Source organism: Myodes glareolus, chromosome 11 (genome assembly GCF_982192425.1).
Source record: "Myodes glareolus chromosome 11, mMyoGla1.1, whole genome shotgun sequence".
Classification (NCBI taxonomy): Eukaryota; Metazoa; Chordata; class Mammalia; order Rodentia; family Cricetidae; genus Myodes; species Myodes glareolus.
Genome location: NC_142036.1, coordinates 55023100 through 55037128, shown reverse-complemented (window position 1 = coordinate 55037128; position 14029 = coordinate 55023100). Strand labels below are relative to the sequence as shown.

Genomic DNA, 14029 nt, shown 5'->3' with positions numbered 1-14029 from the left:
TGGGCATTTGAGTCATCTGGGTCCTCTCATCTGCTGAGCGGTCTCTCCAGTCCTCCTGCCCCTTAAGTTATTTTTAAAATTACATTCTTAGACCTGGTGAGATGGCTCAATAGGTAAAGATGCTTGCCACTAACTCTGACAGCCTGCGTTGAATCCCTTGAAGACCCACATGGTGAAAGAGAGAACCATGTCTTTTTTCATATATACTTTATTGTTTTTAATTGAGCTATTCATTTTTCCTCACTTCCCTTCTTTCCTCCCCTCTCCCCTTCCACCCTCCTTCCTGCCCCCCACGCTCCTGATTTACTAAGGAGATCTTGTCTTTTTCTCCTTCCTGGGCGGATCCATGTAGTCTCTCTTAGGTCTTCTTTGTTGTCTAGGTTCTCTGGGGTTGTGGACTATAGGCTGGTTATTCTTTGCTTTATGTCTAAAAGCCACTTATGAGTGAGTACGTATGATATTTGTCTTTCTGGGTCTGGGTTACCTCCCTCAGATTCTTTTTTCTAGTTCCGTTGATTTGCCTGCAAATTTCAAGACGTCATTATTTTTTAGTGCTGAGTAGTACTTCACTGTGTAAATGTAACATATTTTCCTTACCCATTCTTCAGTTAGGGGACATCTAGATTGTCTCCAGGTTCTGGCTACTGCAAATGTCCTTGTGGTATGAGTTCATCCTTTGGGTAAATGCCCAAGAGTGGTATTACTGGGTCTTGAGGTAGGCTGATTCCTAATTTTCTGAGAAATCGCCATGCTGATTTTCAAGAGAACCACGTCTTACAAGTTGTCCTTTTACCTATATGAGTGCCATGGCATACTTGAACTCTTCCCCACCCTGCATACAAACAAATAGGCATAATAAAAAGCTTAAACAGATCCTTGGCTAGGGCTATAACTCAGTGGTTGAGTGCTTCCCCAGCATACAAAAGGCCTTGGGTTTAATACTTAGAAGTGTGAAAAATATTTTTTTAGTTAGCAAGCAAGCAAACAAATATATATATATATATATTTCTTTTCTGAGCAAGAGGAGTCAGTAGATTCTGAATTTTTATTCCAGGTCATCTCTCCCAGCTGCAATGATGATGTTACAGTGAAAAAGGACCAGTGTTTAGTTCGATCATTTATTGATTCTAAATTGTGAGTAATGAAACACCTGGTAGTGATTCATGGGGATGGGATAGAGTGATGGGTACCCACCATAAAGATGGGGTTGAGAAGTTGTTATTTACTGTGTTAAAAGTTAGGGTGCTTTTAGCTGATAAACATTATATAAAAATTCAACAATATGTGCGAACAGTATTAAAGACATTTATTTGTAAATAAAGTGTATATAGTTTTTTAATTGAAAAATTCTGGATTTTTATCATGTGTTATTTCGTATTATGAATTATGAAACCTAACAGACTTTACTAGTAGAATAATTACTTTCACTTTTTATTGTGAAAAACAGATTTTTAGAAACTTTCTACTAATTTCATGTTTTTTTCAAAGAGAACAGTAAAATTAAGTATATATATTTGTTATTCTCTTAGAAAAATATACCATAATATTTATAACAGTCATAAAATATTTTAACAAATTAACAAAAATTAGGAAATATTAAGCAAAATATGTGTTGTCTATAAGTATTGAAATGACTTTGTTAGTAGAAACTTGTCTATAGGAAGGTTGCATAATTGGAAACATTGAATTTGAGATTCTCAAATAAGAGTACTTTATAAGTACATAAAATTTAAAAATACTAGCTTTGTCTGTATTACCTTTAATACTTTCTTAAGGATCGGGTTATTCATGGCCTGCAACTTCTAAAACAGTATAGGACAAAATAATTTTGATTTTTGAGGTCTAATGGATGTGTTAATGTGGACTGTTTAAAATGATTTTTGTTTGTTTTTTATTTAATAAGTAGTTCTCCCCATTTTGTTCTTTTTCATAGTTACTCCATAGCAAGAAAGGACATTAAGGAACTAGACATTCTCAGTCTGCCAGAATCTGAGCTCTGTGCTAAACCAGGTAAAAGAAAGCTGAATCAGTATGTCAGTTTATTATTTCATGGCGTGACTGTGTCTGGAAAATAACAAATGGAACAATACTGACCAGTCTCATTACGATAGTAACTGTTTGGAATCCTGTATCCAGCCTGTAGTCTATAGGCTACATGTGGCCTGTAAAACATAATGAGTTGTTTTGCTTTTCCTTTCCCTTGTTGCTTGGTTGCGTGGTTCCTGAGTATGAACCTTACAGATAATGTGTTGAACAAACTCTTAAAGGCATTTTTATTATGTTTCCATGAAATACTTGGTTTGTAAATTTTACATATTTAACTTTGCATGTTTGGTCATTAATATTTCTTCCTCCTCCTCCTCCTCCTTGTTTTTGTTTTTGAGTCATGATTTTTCTGTGTAGCCTTGGCTGTCCTAGAACTCACTCTGTTCTAGGCTCTGTTCAGGCTGGCCTTGAACTCACAGAGAGCCACCTGATTCTGCTTCCCAAGTACTGGAATTCAAGATGTGTGTCACCACTGCCTGGCAATATTTTTTCTTTTTGAAGGGTACAGGAAAGGTGTCTCTCTACATAGCTCTAATTATCCTGGAACTCACTATTTAGACCAGAGGCCTTGAACTCACTGAGATCCACCTGCCTCTGCCTCCTGAGGGCTGGGATTAGAGTCATGGGCTTTCACACCTGCTGACCATTAGTATCTAATAGTGGGGCTGGAGGGATGGCGAGGCGGTTAAGAGCACTTACTGCTCTTGCAGAGGACCCAGGTTTGGTTCCCATCACCCACACGGCAGTTCACGACCATCTGTAATCAGTTCCAGGGGATTTAATGCTTCTGGTGAACTCAAGTGTGCACATAAATCTGGTAGATCGCTTGTGCACATAAAATAAATATAAATCTTTTTTTCTAAAAGGCAACTTCTAATCTGCCAGACGTGGTTTCACTTGGGAGGTGGAGGCCTGCGGATCACAGGTTCAAAGCTAGATTGGGCTATGTGACATAGTGAGATCCAGTCTCACAGTAAACTTTGTTTGTAAAATCTACATGCTCTTCTACTTATGAAGTACTCAGATGTCCTGATCACTTTATGAATGATGACTGGATTGGGACTTAGCTCTCTGACCCGGAAAGCCATGCATCTCCCTTAATCCCCTGCTCTTCGTTCAGTGACAACAGCTGGAGTCCATGTTTTCTTTCAGGGCTGCGGAGAGCAAGTATCTTCTTAAAAGCTAGAATTGTTCCTGATAATTGGAAAATGGACATAAGTGAGATTCTTGAGTCATCCAGCAGTGATGATGAGGAAGACTGCCCAGCTGAGGAGAATGAAGAGGAGAAGGAAAAAGAAGCCAAAAAGGAGGAAGAAGAACCGGTAGGTCCAATTCCAGACAACATGGAAACCTTGTTTGTTTGTTTTTGTTTTTGTTTTCTAGTGAAAGTAATATCTCCATGTGTTTGTTCTCGTCTACATATATATATATATGTATGTATGTATATATATTGTCTGAAATGTTTCTTTCTTAATTTGATTGAGGAGGTGTGACTGTTTGGTTCATTGTGTAGTGTAGAACTCAGTACCAGTTTTCAGTGTGAAGTTATCAGAAAGTACTTTGCCGAGATAATCAACAAGATTTTGTGGGGGAGGGGATTCGATGTTTCTGTGTGTTCTCTTACTGTCAGTGTGTGGAGTAATTGTCATCCTGCTTTCAGAGGGTGCCATTAGAGTCAGAAAGTTATTGTCCTCAGCTGGCACAGCTAAACTGTGGCACTGAGGGATTTGAACACAGGTCTGGTTTTTCCTAACTTGGAAACCTTCTAGGGGTAAATATCTTAATTCCTCCCAAAGAAAGATTCATCTGGCATCTTGACAAATCACAGAAAAGATTGAGATTATATTTTCTTTGTGATATTACAGTGTTCCCAGTGGTTATAGGAATCATCTGTGGAGTTGCCATGGCTGCTCACGTGGTGTTTGTCTGTTTATTCATCAGTGTTCTGTTAAGTGGGGTAAATTTTCTAGTGTGATTTTGGTTGTTGAGAGGCAAAACAAAGAGCATGAGTGTGTTGAAAAGGAAGACCTGTTTGAGCATGAAAATGTCAGCCTGAAACTGTAGCCTGCTTTTGTGTTTAAGTCCACAAATGTGAGCGTCTGGAATGTCCGAACTAGATTCGCGTGTGAGGAAGGGTGCACGCTAGTTCTTTCCTTTGACCTCCCCTGCAGCATTTGGCTTTTTACACTCTGAAATCAGAATGGCGGTTCATACTTCCAGGCTGCCTACAGAGTTGCCATAGTAACGTGCTGTTGGTTTTAAGTGAGCATGCTCAGAAAGACAGGAAGGTTTAGCAGAGGCTTGGCAGGTTGCCAATGGAGGTTTGCCAGCCGCTTTGAAATGGGCTGTCTTTCTTTTCCTTTCATGTAATGTCTGATTTCTGTGTGGAAGAGAATGTAAGTAGTTGCTGTATAACCCGCGGATGCTGTGCCCTAAGAGGGGCAGCAGGTATTTGCCAATCAGACTGGCATGGCCAGACCCTGCACTGACTAAGTAGAAGGGGAAGCTAACCATTTTGCATTTGAAAGGAAATGCAGCACATAGGTAAGATTTTTTTTTTAAAAAAATGTTTAGTTATTGTTTTGATTGCCAAAAATGGAATTAAGTAAAATTTTTAAGTGTTGATTATATGACTGATATGTAGAGCTTATAGCCAAGCGTAATTGTTTCTTATAAAAAAGACAGGAATCTATTTTTAGAGGATTAAAGGGTAAAAGGAATTTTTCTCAAACATAAGACAGCGTTTTGAATGACAGTGATGAGACACTGTGGTAAAATTCAGGAGTTAATAATTGAATATTAGATGTGATATCTGTATTTTATCTGTATTTAGTTTTAGGTTGTGTGTTTCAGGGTAAATAGGCCACAGTTTCAGGGTGTGAACTGTTAACATTCTGTGGTTTAGGCTCTGGATTTTTATTTAACATCAATTAGGATCTTAGATTGCGAAATGCTGAAAAAGGGTTAGTCCCTTTATTTTTGCTAATACTTTTAATTGGCGTCCTTTCCAGAAGGCATTTTACCTACCCCTCAAAAAAATACCCTGAAATTTTAAACAAAGAGGCTAAGAAGAGCTTTGAGAGAAGTTGCAGAGGCGCCTATAAAATAGTAACTAGTGCTCGTGTATAGTGATTAATTTCAGGATAATGTTTCATTCAAGCTGTGAGGGATAAATATTAGTAAAACTGAGTAGAGCAGAAGCTATTGCAGGTAATAGTAAAGAAAAATTAAAAGATAAGGACACTTAGAAAATGATATCTTTTTACAATATGTTTCTTGTGAACTTGCTAAAATTTAGTGAGCATGGTTGCTTTATTCCTACTAAAAAAATAACAGCAAAAATCACAAAATGTAGGCTTGAGTTATAGTTTATTTTAAATTATTTTTCAGATGCTCATTTTTCATAGCATTTGCTTTATTGATATGTACTTGTTGTGAACTAGTTTTCTGGCTACCTTAGTGGGTTTTCTTGAGGAAGATTTAGGTTGTTTTAGGGAAAAATATCAGCTGCATTTTCCTTGCTCTTGGATTTGAGATTTAGTTGCTGAATCATTCTAACTTGTCTTGAAGAACAATTTTAAAACATTTAATATGCTGATCAACCAAGAAATGCTTTAAACTATACATAGCAAAGGGAGGAACAGGAGTATGGTACATGGTGACTAGTCCGGTAAGCCAGGGCCTACCTGGCTTAGTCATTATGGGCCTTTCCAACACCAGTGAGGCTAAGTTCTTGTATTCCATTACAGATCATAATTCCTCCTAAGATGTATTGATAGTGTACTTCTTAGGACGACTGAATGCTGCTTTCCAAGAGTCTTAAAGACCCCTTGTACCATTCTGTGAGCCATTAAACAGCATTGTATATTGTCATCAGTGCAGGCTAGCAGGCAGGCGTATGCAGCAGATCACACAAGTGTTAGCTGGTTCTGCAGTGCGAATGAGCAGTAGCCTGTCTAGCCTTCGTGCTCCGGGTATTTAAACACAGTGGGAGCAGGGAGATTTGAGATTCTACAGCTTTATCGTGGAGCAGTAGCTTTTTTATTTAATATTTGATTTCCTACTCAGGTGCTACTCAGGACTGAAGTGTAAGCAGTATGTCTCATACTGTGCTTGGGGAGAGGATCTGATGGGGGGTAGTTCCTGTCTGTATTTTTAACTGCAACACATAGATAATTATTTTGGGAAAAGCCTAGAGGTTATTTTTGTGGGTGTTATTTAAATGTCTTTGTTAAGAAAACTTTTTCAAGAAAATTTTATATTAGAAAAGACACTACTAAATTTTTTTGAACTAGGAAATTAATTTGGAAGGTCATATGAATATAATAATGATAGCAGTTATTCATTTCTCTTGACTTGGAATTATATTGGATAAATGTAGGGGAGTTTTCTAAGGGTGAAAAGTTAGAAGATTAATTATCAAGAGGAATGTAACTAGTTTTAGCTTAAATCATCATGACTTTATAAGTCAGCTTTGTGTACCAGATTTCATGTTTAGTAATGAAAATTAAAATTAGTTAAGTTTTTATAGGAACTGCTCCTTTTTAGTCTAATGATTGATACATTCATTTCTCCGATCTTGAATTTCCTAGGTATTGCCATCACATTTGCTACCCAAGATAATCTTCCACTATTGTAAAAGTCATAAGTGTTTCAGTTTTTTAATTCTGGGAAATATGAATATTAAATTTTTAGTATTTAAATGTCACCTGTGTTGATCTATGACCATGTAGATTAAAGGCATTTGTTGATGATTCTTCAAAATCACTTTGTATATAGACCCACGGGAAATACCTGAAAACTCAGGAAAACTGTCAGTAAAAGCTAAAGGTTTTTAAATGTAGTATAAATAATTATAGCTATATCAAATAACTCCAATAAAACTAAGCATTAAGTGTATCTGAAACAACAACCTTCAATGGATAACTTAGATACTTACATTCAAATATCACAACTTGCTTAACTTCAGACTCCTAAACAAGGAAATAAAAATGTCCTAAGTGGACTGGAGTCCACTCAGGGGTCAAGAGCACAGCTGATCCTGCAAAAGGACCTCAGTTTGGTGCTTAGCACCTATGTGGCAGTTTACAGCCATCCGAAATTCCAGCTCTGGGGATCCAGCGCCATCTTCTGGCCGTCTCAGGTACTTACTGCATGTGGTACACTAGCATACATGCAGGCAAGGCACTCATACGCATAAAAAGAAAAATCTTTTTTTAAAAGTTCTAATGAATTTTGAAAAAAAATCTTCACTGTTTTAGCTTAAAATGTGAACCACACTAAATTCACCCAATAAGACTAATGAGATTGTACATTTGTTAACACAAATACAGCTACATTTTCAAAGTAATTACCGTGTATGGTATTCTATCTGCATGTATGGTCTATGCACCACTTTCATGCCTGGTGCCTATGGAGACCAGAAGAGCATGTCAGATCCTCTGGAACTTTCGTACGGATGGCTGTGAACCACTGTGTGGGTGCTGAGAGTCAGGATCCTCTGGAAGAGCAGCCCGTGCTCTTGATGGTGGAGCCTTCTCTGCAGCACTCCAACACAGCTCTATTTTCTGTGTTTTTTTTTTTGTTTGTTTTTGTTTTTTTTTTTTTTTGATTTTTTGAGACAGGGTTTCTCTGTAGTTTTTGGTGCCTGTCCTGGAACTAACTCTTGTAGACCAGGCTGGCCTTGAACTCACAGAGATCCGCCTGCCTCTGCCTCCCGAGTGCTGGGATTAAAGGCGTGCGCCACCACCGCCCGGCCCTATTTTCTGTGTTTTTAAAACACTTTCTATGTAATCAAACATTACACCTGCGGTCATATAAGAGGTTTGAATGATATAAAAAAAACTTGATAATAGCAACTATATTATATCTTGATGGTGACAATGTATGTACCATTTCAAATGGAAAATAAATTACTTGGTTTAATTAGCTGTGGTAATTTAAGAGTTACATGATTATTTTAAGGAGGTTGTTGTTAGGTTATAAAGCAGTGTCTTACTGGAAATATATCACATCCTTTGGGCTCCTGGAGGTGCTCTACGTGTGTGTAACAGTGAGGGATGGTATGCCTGTAAATTTAGCATCAGACGTTCTTGGATCCCCAGCTATTATTGGTCAGTTCAGTGTCTGTAGTCATCTTCTTTGAACATCACCTTGTCTTCACTCTGGCTTTGGAAAGAAACCCCTAAGTTTCAAATGGGAGCAGACTTTAAGCCCTATAAACTTCGCGAGAGTAGTTTTAGACCCTCCAGCAGCTACTCAGGCACAGTCGGCAGTGCGTGTCCTCTGAGACCCAAGTCCCTGAGGTTCTGCTCTGGATCAGGACGTCTTTGCCCTAGCAGCCCCAGCTTTTCCTCCTTGAACCCAGTCCGCTCTGTTTGCACGCCCTGGTCCCTGCATTCCCTCCACTGCTGGCTGTGCTTGCCTCTGGCCAGGGTGCTCAGTTACATACACTGTCCCTGACTTCTCATTCTCTCTCTTTAGTATGTCTTGTCCTGTCATCACGACCAGAACAACTTCGCTGACAGTCACCAGAGACCTTCAGCCAAGCGAAAGTGTGTCTTATCTCATCTTACTCCTTAGTAGCATTCAGATCTCAGGATGTGACATTTGTTTTCTGGTTTACTTCCCAACCAAACGATAGAATAGCTTTGAATCTATATGTACATCTCAGTTGTCTCTTAGCTACATGCATTTATACTAAACTGTGCATGGAAATTTCTTTTTATTTATCAGTATTCAAACTCAGTATGCTCATGGCCTCACTTACCTTCCCTTGTTCTCCCCAGCCATTCCTAATTTATTTTAGTAGATGCACCATGCCCACTTGTCTAAGCTGAACACACGGAATACACAAAAGGCATCTTGATTCTTTCCTTGGTCCTCCCCACCAACTCCATTCAGATACACAAACCCTTTGTCTTCTACCAACCTGAATAGCTCCTTAATTTGCCCACTTCTTTCAGTAACCACTCTGCCTACCAAAGTCCAGGCAGTCACTGTCCTAGCCTAGACGAACGCAGTGGCACCTAAGTGTGCTGGCACGTCCACACCTACCCTCCTCCATTCCGTTCTCTGCACTAGATTTGATGCCAGTTTTTTAAACTACTTGTGATCCCTTTGGGAATAAAATAATTTTAGGGCACAAAAGAGGCTGTGGTTTTTATCTTTTTGAATTGAAATATTTCTGAAGCATGTTATATAATACCATCTCTTTTTCAAAGCAGTGTGCTGAACATTACTTAATGTCACATTTATTCTGGGTTTATTTATTCAGGTAATTTACTGCTGTCCGGGCTCTTAGACCTTACACAAATATTCCCAACTTAATTTTTTAAACTTATTTTTCTCTTGTTTTGTATTTACTTATTTATGTATGCGTTTATTTGGGTGGAGGAGGCAGGTATATGCTATATAGTCTGTCTCAAGGCTGAAGGACAGCTTGCAGAAGTTGGTTCTCTCCTGCGGCTTGTACTCAGTGCTTGGTAGCAACCACTCTTCCCTGCTGAGCTATCTCACCAGCTCCAGTGTATTTAAGACAGGAGCTCTGGAAGCCAAGGCTGTCCTCAGACTTTCTCTGCAGCTGACTATGACCTTGAACTCTCCTTCCTTTACCCTGCCCCCTCCCCCCAGTGCTGGGATCACAGCTGTCTCCTACCACTCCCTGCTCAATTGTCAGCTTTTATGCTTGAAACTTTGTAGATAGTTCTTCGCTTCTCATCAAAGTTCAAGATTTTAATCTCTCTCTCTCCCTCTCTTTCCTTCTCCCTTTCTCTCTCCTTTTATGAGATGGGGTGTCAGTGTGCTGCCCAGGCCGACCTTGAATTCCTGTGCTCCCGCAGTTCTGGTTCTGCCTCCTGAGTAGCTGAGACTACAGTGCTTATCACTGTACCAAGGTTTATTTATCTTATTTTATGTGTATGAGTGTTTTGCTTGAATGTATGTTTGTGCACTATGTCCATGCTTGGTGTCCACAGAAGTCAGAATAAGGTGTCAGGTCCCCTGGGATAGGAGTTACAGGTGGTGTGAGACACTGTGGGTACTGGGAACCAACCCTTTTCCTGCAAAAGCAACAAGTGCTCTTAACGACTGAACTATCTTTCTAATCATTTTTTAAAAATTTAAAAGATTTTCCTTTTAAATTGAAGTCTTTATTAACTAGTTCATGAGGTGTTGTGATCTCTCTGTTGTACTATAACAATTGCCACCAGTAAGATACACCTTTTATTATCACTGTTAAAGTACGTAGCTCTGAAGTTGAACAAGATGACTTGTTGATTTTTAAATGAAAACTGCATAACCCTCTTACCTGTGTGTGTGTGTGTGTGTGTGTGTGTGAGAGAGAGAGAGAGAGAGAGAGAGAGAGAGAGAGAGAGAGAGAGAGAGCGAGCGCAATGAGGGGGTCAATTGATTGATTGATTATGGAGGGAAGTTAGACATATTACTCTATGGTTTCTTTAAAACAGACTCCTACACTCAGCAGTACCTTCTCTATTTTTTCGTTTTTTCTTGTGAGAATACTTAGGCTGGGGTTTCACAAGCACTTCAGTTTTTTTTTTTTTTTCCTTCTTCTTTCTTGTGCTGTAAATGAACCCAAGGTATGCCAGGGACTTTGTGTCTCATCCTTTCTCCCCAGGGTACCCAGGCGGCGAGCACTAAGAGCCTGGCCCATATTAAACCCTCATCACCTAGTTTCTGAAAAAATGAATAAATGTGGATTATGTAAAATCCTGGGAAATTCCTGTTTGAGACAAGGTGTTGGACTGTCGTTTGAAGGTTAAGTAGAACAGTCTTTAACACAACTTTTCCTCAAAATATCTCTTCTTAGACAGTGTACTCTAAGTAATAGTGTTCTCTCTCTCTCTCTCTCTCTCTCTCTCTCTCTCTCTCTCTCATACTTTTGGGGTTTTTTAAGTAATTTTTTTCTTCGCCCAGTTTGCGGTAGTTTTCTGGACCTCACCAAGAGGTCTTTAACCGTATTTGTTTGTAATTGACCTACTGGAAAGCCTTTCATAGCTCCCAGCCCCTACCAGATGAACACAAGATTTTGGCATCGGTTTTTGTTGTTTTGTGTCTTTTCATCCCTGGCCTTTGAACGTCTGGCTTTCATGAATTATCCCCTGTTCACATTTCTGTTCTCACTCTCCCAGTCACCGCTCAGATACCGCTCCGAAACTCCTGCATCATTGGGCATATGAGTCAAATGCTGGCCTTGTCTTCCTGTTTCTCTTCTCACTGTTAACTGTCACAGGCTGAATACAATGAAAGTTGAATTGACGGTGGTGCTCACCTGTAATTGCAGCACTCTAGTCAGAGGCAGGAGGATAGCTACGAGTTCCAGGCCAGCCTCCTGGCCTGTCTATACAGTTTGGATACCTTCCTGACTTGCACCCCGTACTACTTCATTTGTGCCTCATGCTTGTAATCTCAGCACTTGGGCAGGAGGATTGCCACTAATTCCCAGCTAGCCTAGATTGCAGAAGAGATACTGTCTGGAAAGAAGGAAAGAAAGACAGAAAGACAGAAAGAAAAAAAAAGTAACAAATGACGTTTGTCTCCCCAGTAAGGTGGTATGAAGTCCATTTGTCACTGGGGTCTGTGCCTTTTCTGAACAAGCATTCATTTCTGGGTCCGTGTGAGGAAGGTGCAGGCGAGCGTCTGGAACCGCTCCTATCCTTTCCGTTTTCAAGGCTTGGTGCAGAGCACTAGTTGTTAGCCAGTGTGAACACGGAAGAAATTGTTGTCAACTCAGCTGCCAAACGTCCTTTCATCACACAGCGGTTGTCTAACTATGTGCTGGTCTTCACAGATGAAAGCCATGCATAAAGTAACCGTGACCCAGAGCTGATCGCCCCTGAGCACTGCCAGCCTGGAGAAGAGTGAGAGAAAACACCAACCGCTGGGCGATGGTGGCTCATGTCTTTAATCCCAGCACTCAGGAAGCAGAGGCAGGAAGAGCTCTGTGAGTTCAAGGCCAGCCTAGTCTACAAGAGCTAGTTCCAGGACAGCCAGAACTACACAGAGAAACCCTGTCTCGAAAAAACAAACAAAAAAACACAAAAATGTTCCTAGGCACCACTATATTCTAACTTAGTATTTCAGGTAGTTGTTTATCTGCCTGCCGCTGCCTCACGAGTGCTGGGATTCAAGGCGTGTGTCACCACCTCCCGGCTTATAAATTTCTTATCATCCTAATCATGTACATGTGTCATTTGTGGCCTTAGAGTCCCCTTCTTGTGTGGCCATTTTAACTGCTGCTTGACTACATGGCCAGAAGTCTGACAATTAAGAGCCCTCTACCTTTCCTCCCTGCCCTTTCTCACACTTAGGGCCATGAACAGTGCAGCAGCCCCTGGCTTCCCATCTGAAAAGAGGTGCTGGGGGGTGAGAAGCATGGACAGTGGCAGCCACAGTAGCAGAGCTGAGTCACAGACACAGGCGCACAGGGAGACATTTTCTAGTCTATGGAACACCACTACTTAAAGTTAAAGTTAGGGTGAAGAATTCCCTATGAGATTAAAGAATTTTATTTTTTGCAAAAGCTATCAGATAAATTTAAAATGCTGTTTTGGCTTATTTATTTTTTGGTGGAAATCTTTCAAGAAAATTGACATGTATAAATTGAATTCCTTACTGATTTTATTTTTGTATCTTAGAACTGCACCTAAAACTTAAAATTTCATGGCATGTTTCCTCACAGAGCCTAAAGTACTCTTTATTTATCCACTAACTCAATGCCTTTAAGCTATCAATTTTTAATTTGTAAAAATTATCCTCAATCGTGAAGAATTTAGCATAGTTTGATATAACCTTATTTGATCCTCATTTATAATTAGTGGGTTTATTTTTGTTTCCTGTGCTGGGGAACAAGTTTTATTATATTTTATTTATTTATATTTTTTTTCAAGAAAGGGTCTTACATAGATTTGGCTGTTGTAACACTATGTAAACCAAGTTGGCCTTGGAGTCACAGCGATTTGCCTACCTATTAGATTTTATTATATATTTTAATCGACTATATGTTCATTGATCCTGGCAATAGTATTAGCTATTAAGATTCTTTTTTTTTCTTTTTAATATTTATTTATTTATTATGTGTACAATATTCTGCCTGTGTGTATGCCTGCAGGCCAGAAGAGGGCACCAGACTCCTTTACAGATGGTTTGAGCCACCATGTGGTTGCTGGGAATTGAACACAGGACCTCTGGAAGAACAGGCAATGCTCTTAACCTCTGAACCATCTCTCCAGCCCCAACTATTAAGATTCTTAAAGGATAACATGATTTTTAAAGTGCCTGTTGCCTTCTAGATACTGAATAACCGATATTTATTGCCTGAACATCGCTTTTCATCTAAACATGTTTTGTAAAAGGCAAAAATCTAAATTATTCTCGTAGAACACAGTGATCTTCTAATGTCATGATCCTTTATATGGAAGAAATATTAGAGTTTTATTAATTTCTCCACAATACTGCTAAATTTTCAATGATTTCTGTAAGTCAGGTGTGGTGTATGCCTACAGTCTCAGCATGTGGGAAGGGACAGCAGGAGGGTCAGAGAGGTCGGCCTGTCCTGCCTGTGACATAATCTGAAAACAACCAGAAAAGCTGTGCATATGTGTTGATAGGCAATCTGTCATTCTCTGTGTGTGTGTATGCGTGCCGTGTGACGTGTGTGAGTCAGAGGACAGCTTGTGCCGTCAGTTCTCTCTTTCCTACGTGGGCCACAAGGGTTGAACTCAGGTTGTCAGGCATGGTGGTAGTGCCTCTGCCTAATGAGCCATCTTGACACCCCAAGGACATTTTATTTTCATCTATAATAGTGTTATAGGAAATAGTATTAGATTTACATAATTAATAAATAGGAACACAAAAATAGGTAGCTTTTTTAAATTTATTTTTTACAGAAGCACACACGATTAAGTAATTGTGTGTTGACTTTCTTTGCTAACAATTCGTTTTGATTTACTTTGAAGCAGAGGTA

General features: G+C 39.4%; 1 protein-coding gene across 1 annotated transcript in view; it reads left to right on the top strand.

Moving 5' to 3' along the window:
- Nucleotides 1–14029, top strand: part of Arid4a (AT-rich interaction domain 4A) — a 69250-nt gene that overhangs the window by 23890 nt on the left and 31331 nt on the right. The window contains exons 9-11 of the mRNA XM_048415495.3: nucleotides 1055–1134; nucleotides 1934–2010; nucleotides 3199–3368. Of these exons, the coding sequence (XP_048271452.1) occupies nucleotides 1055–1134; nucleotides 1934–2010; nucleotides 3199–3368 (327 nt within the window). The remainder of the gene's footprint in view (nucleotides 1–1054; nucleotides 1135–1933; nucleotides 2011–3198; nucleotides 3369–14029) is intronic.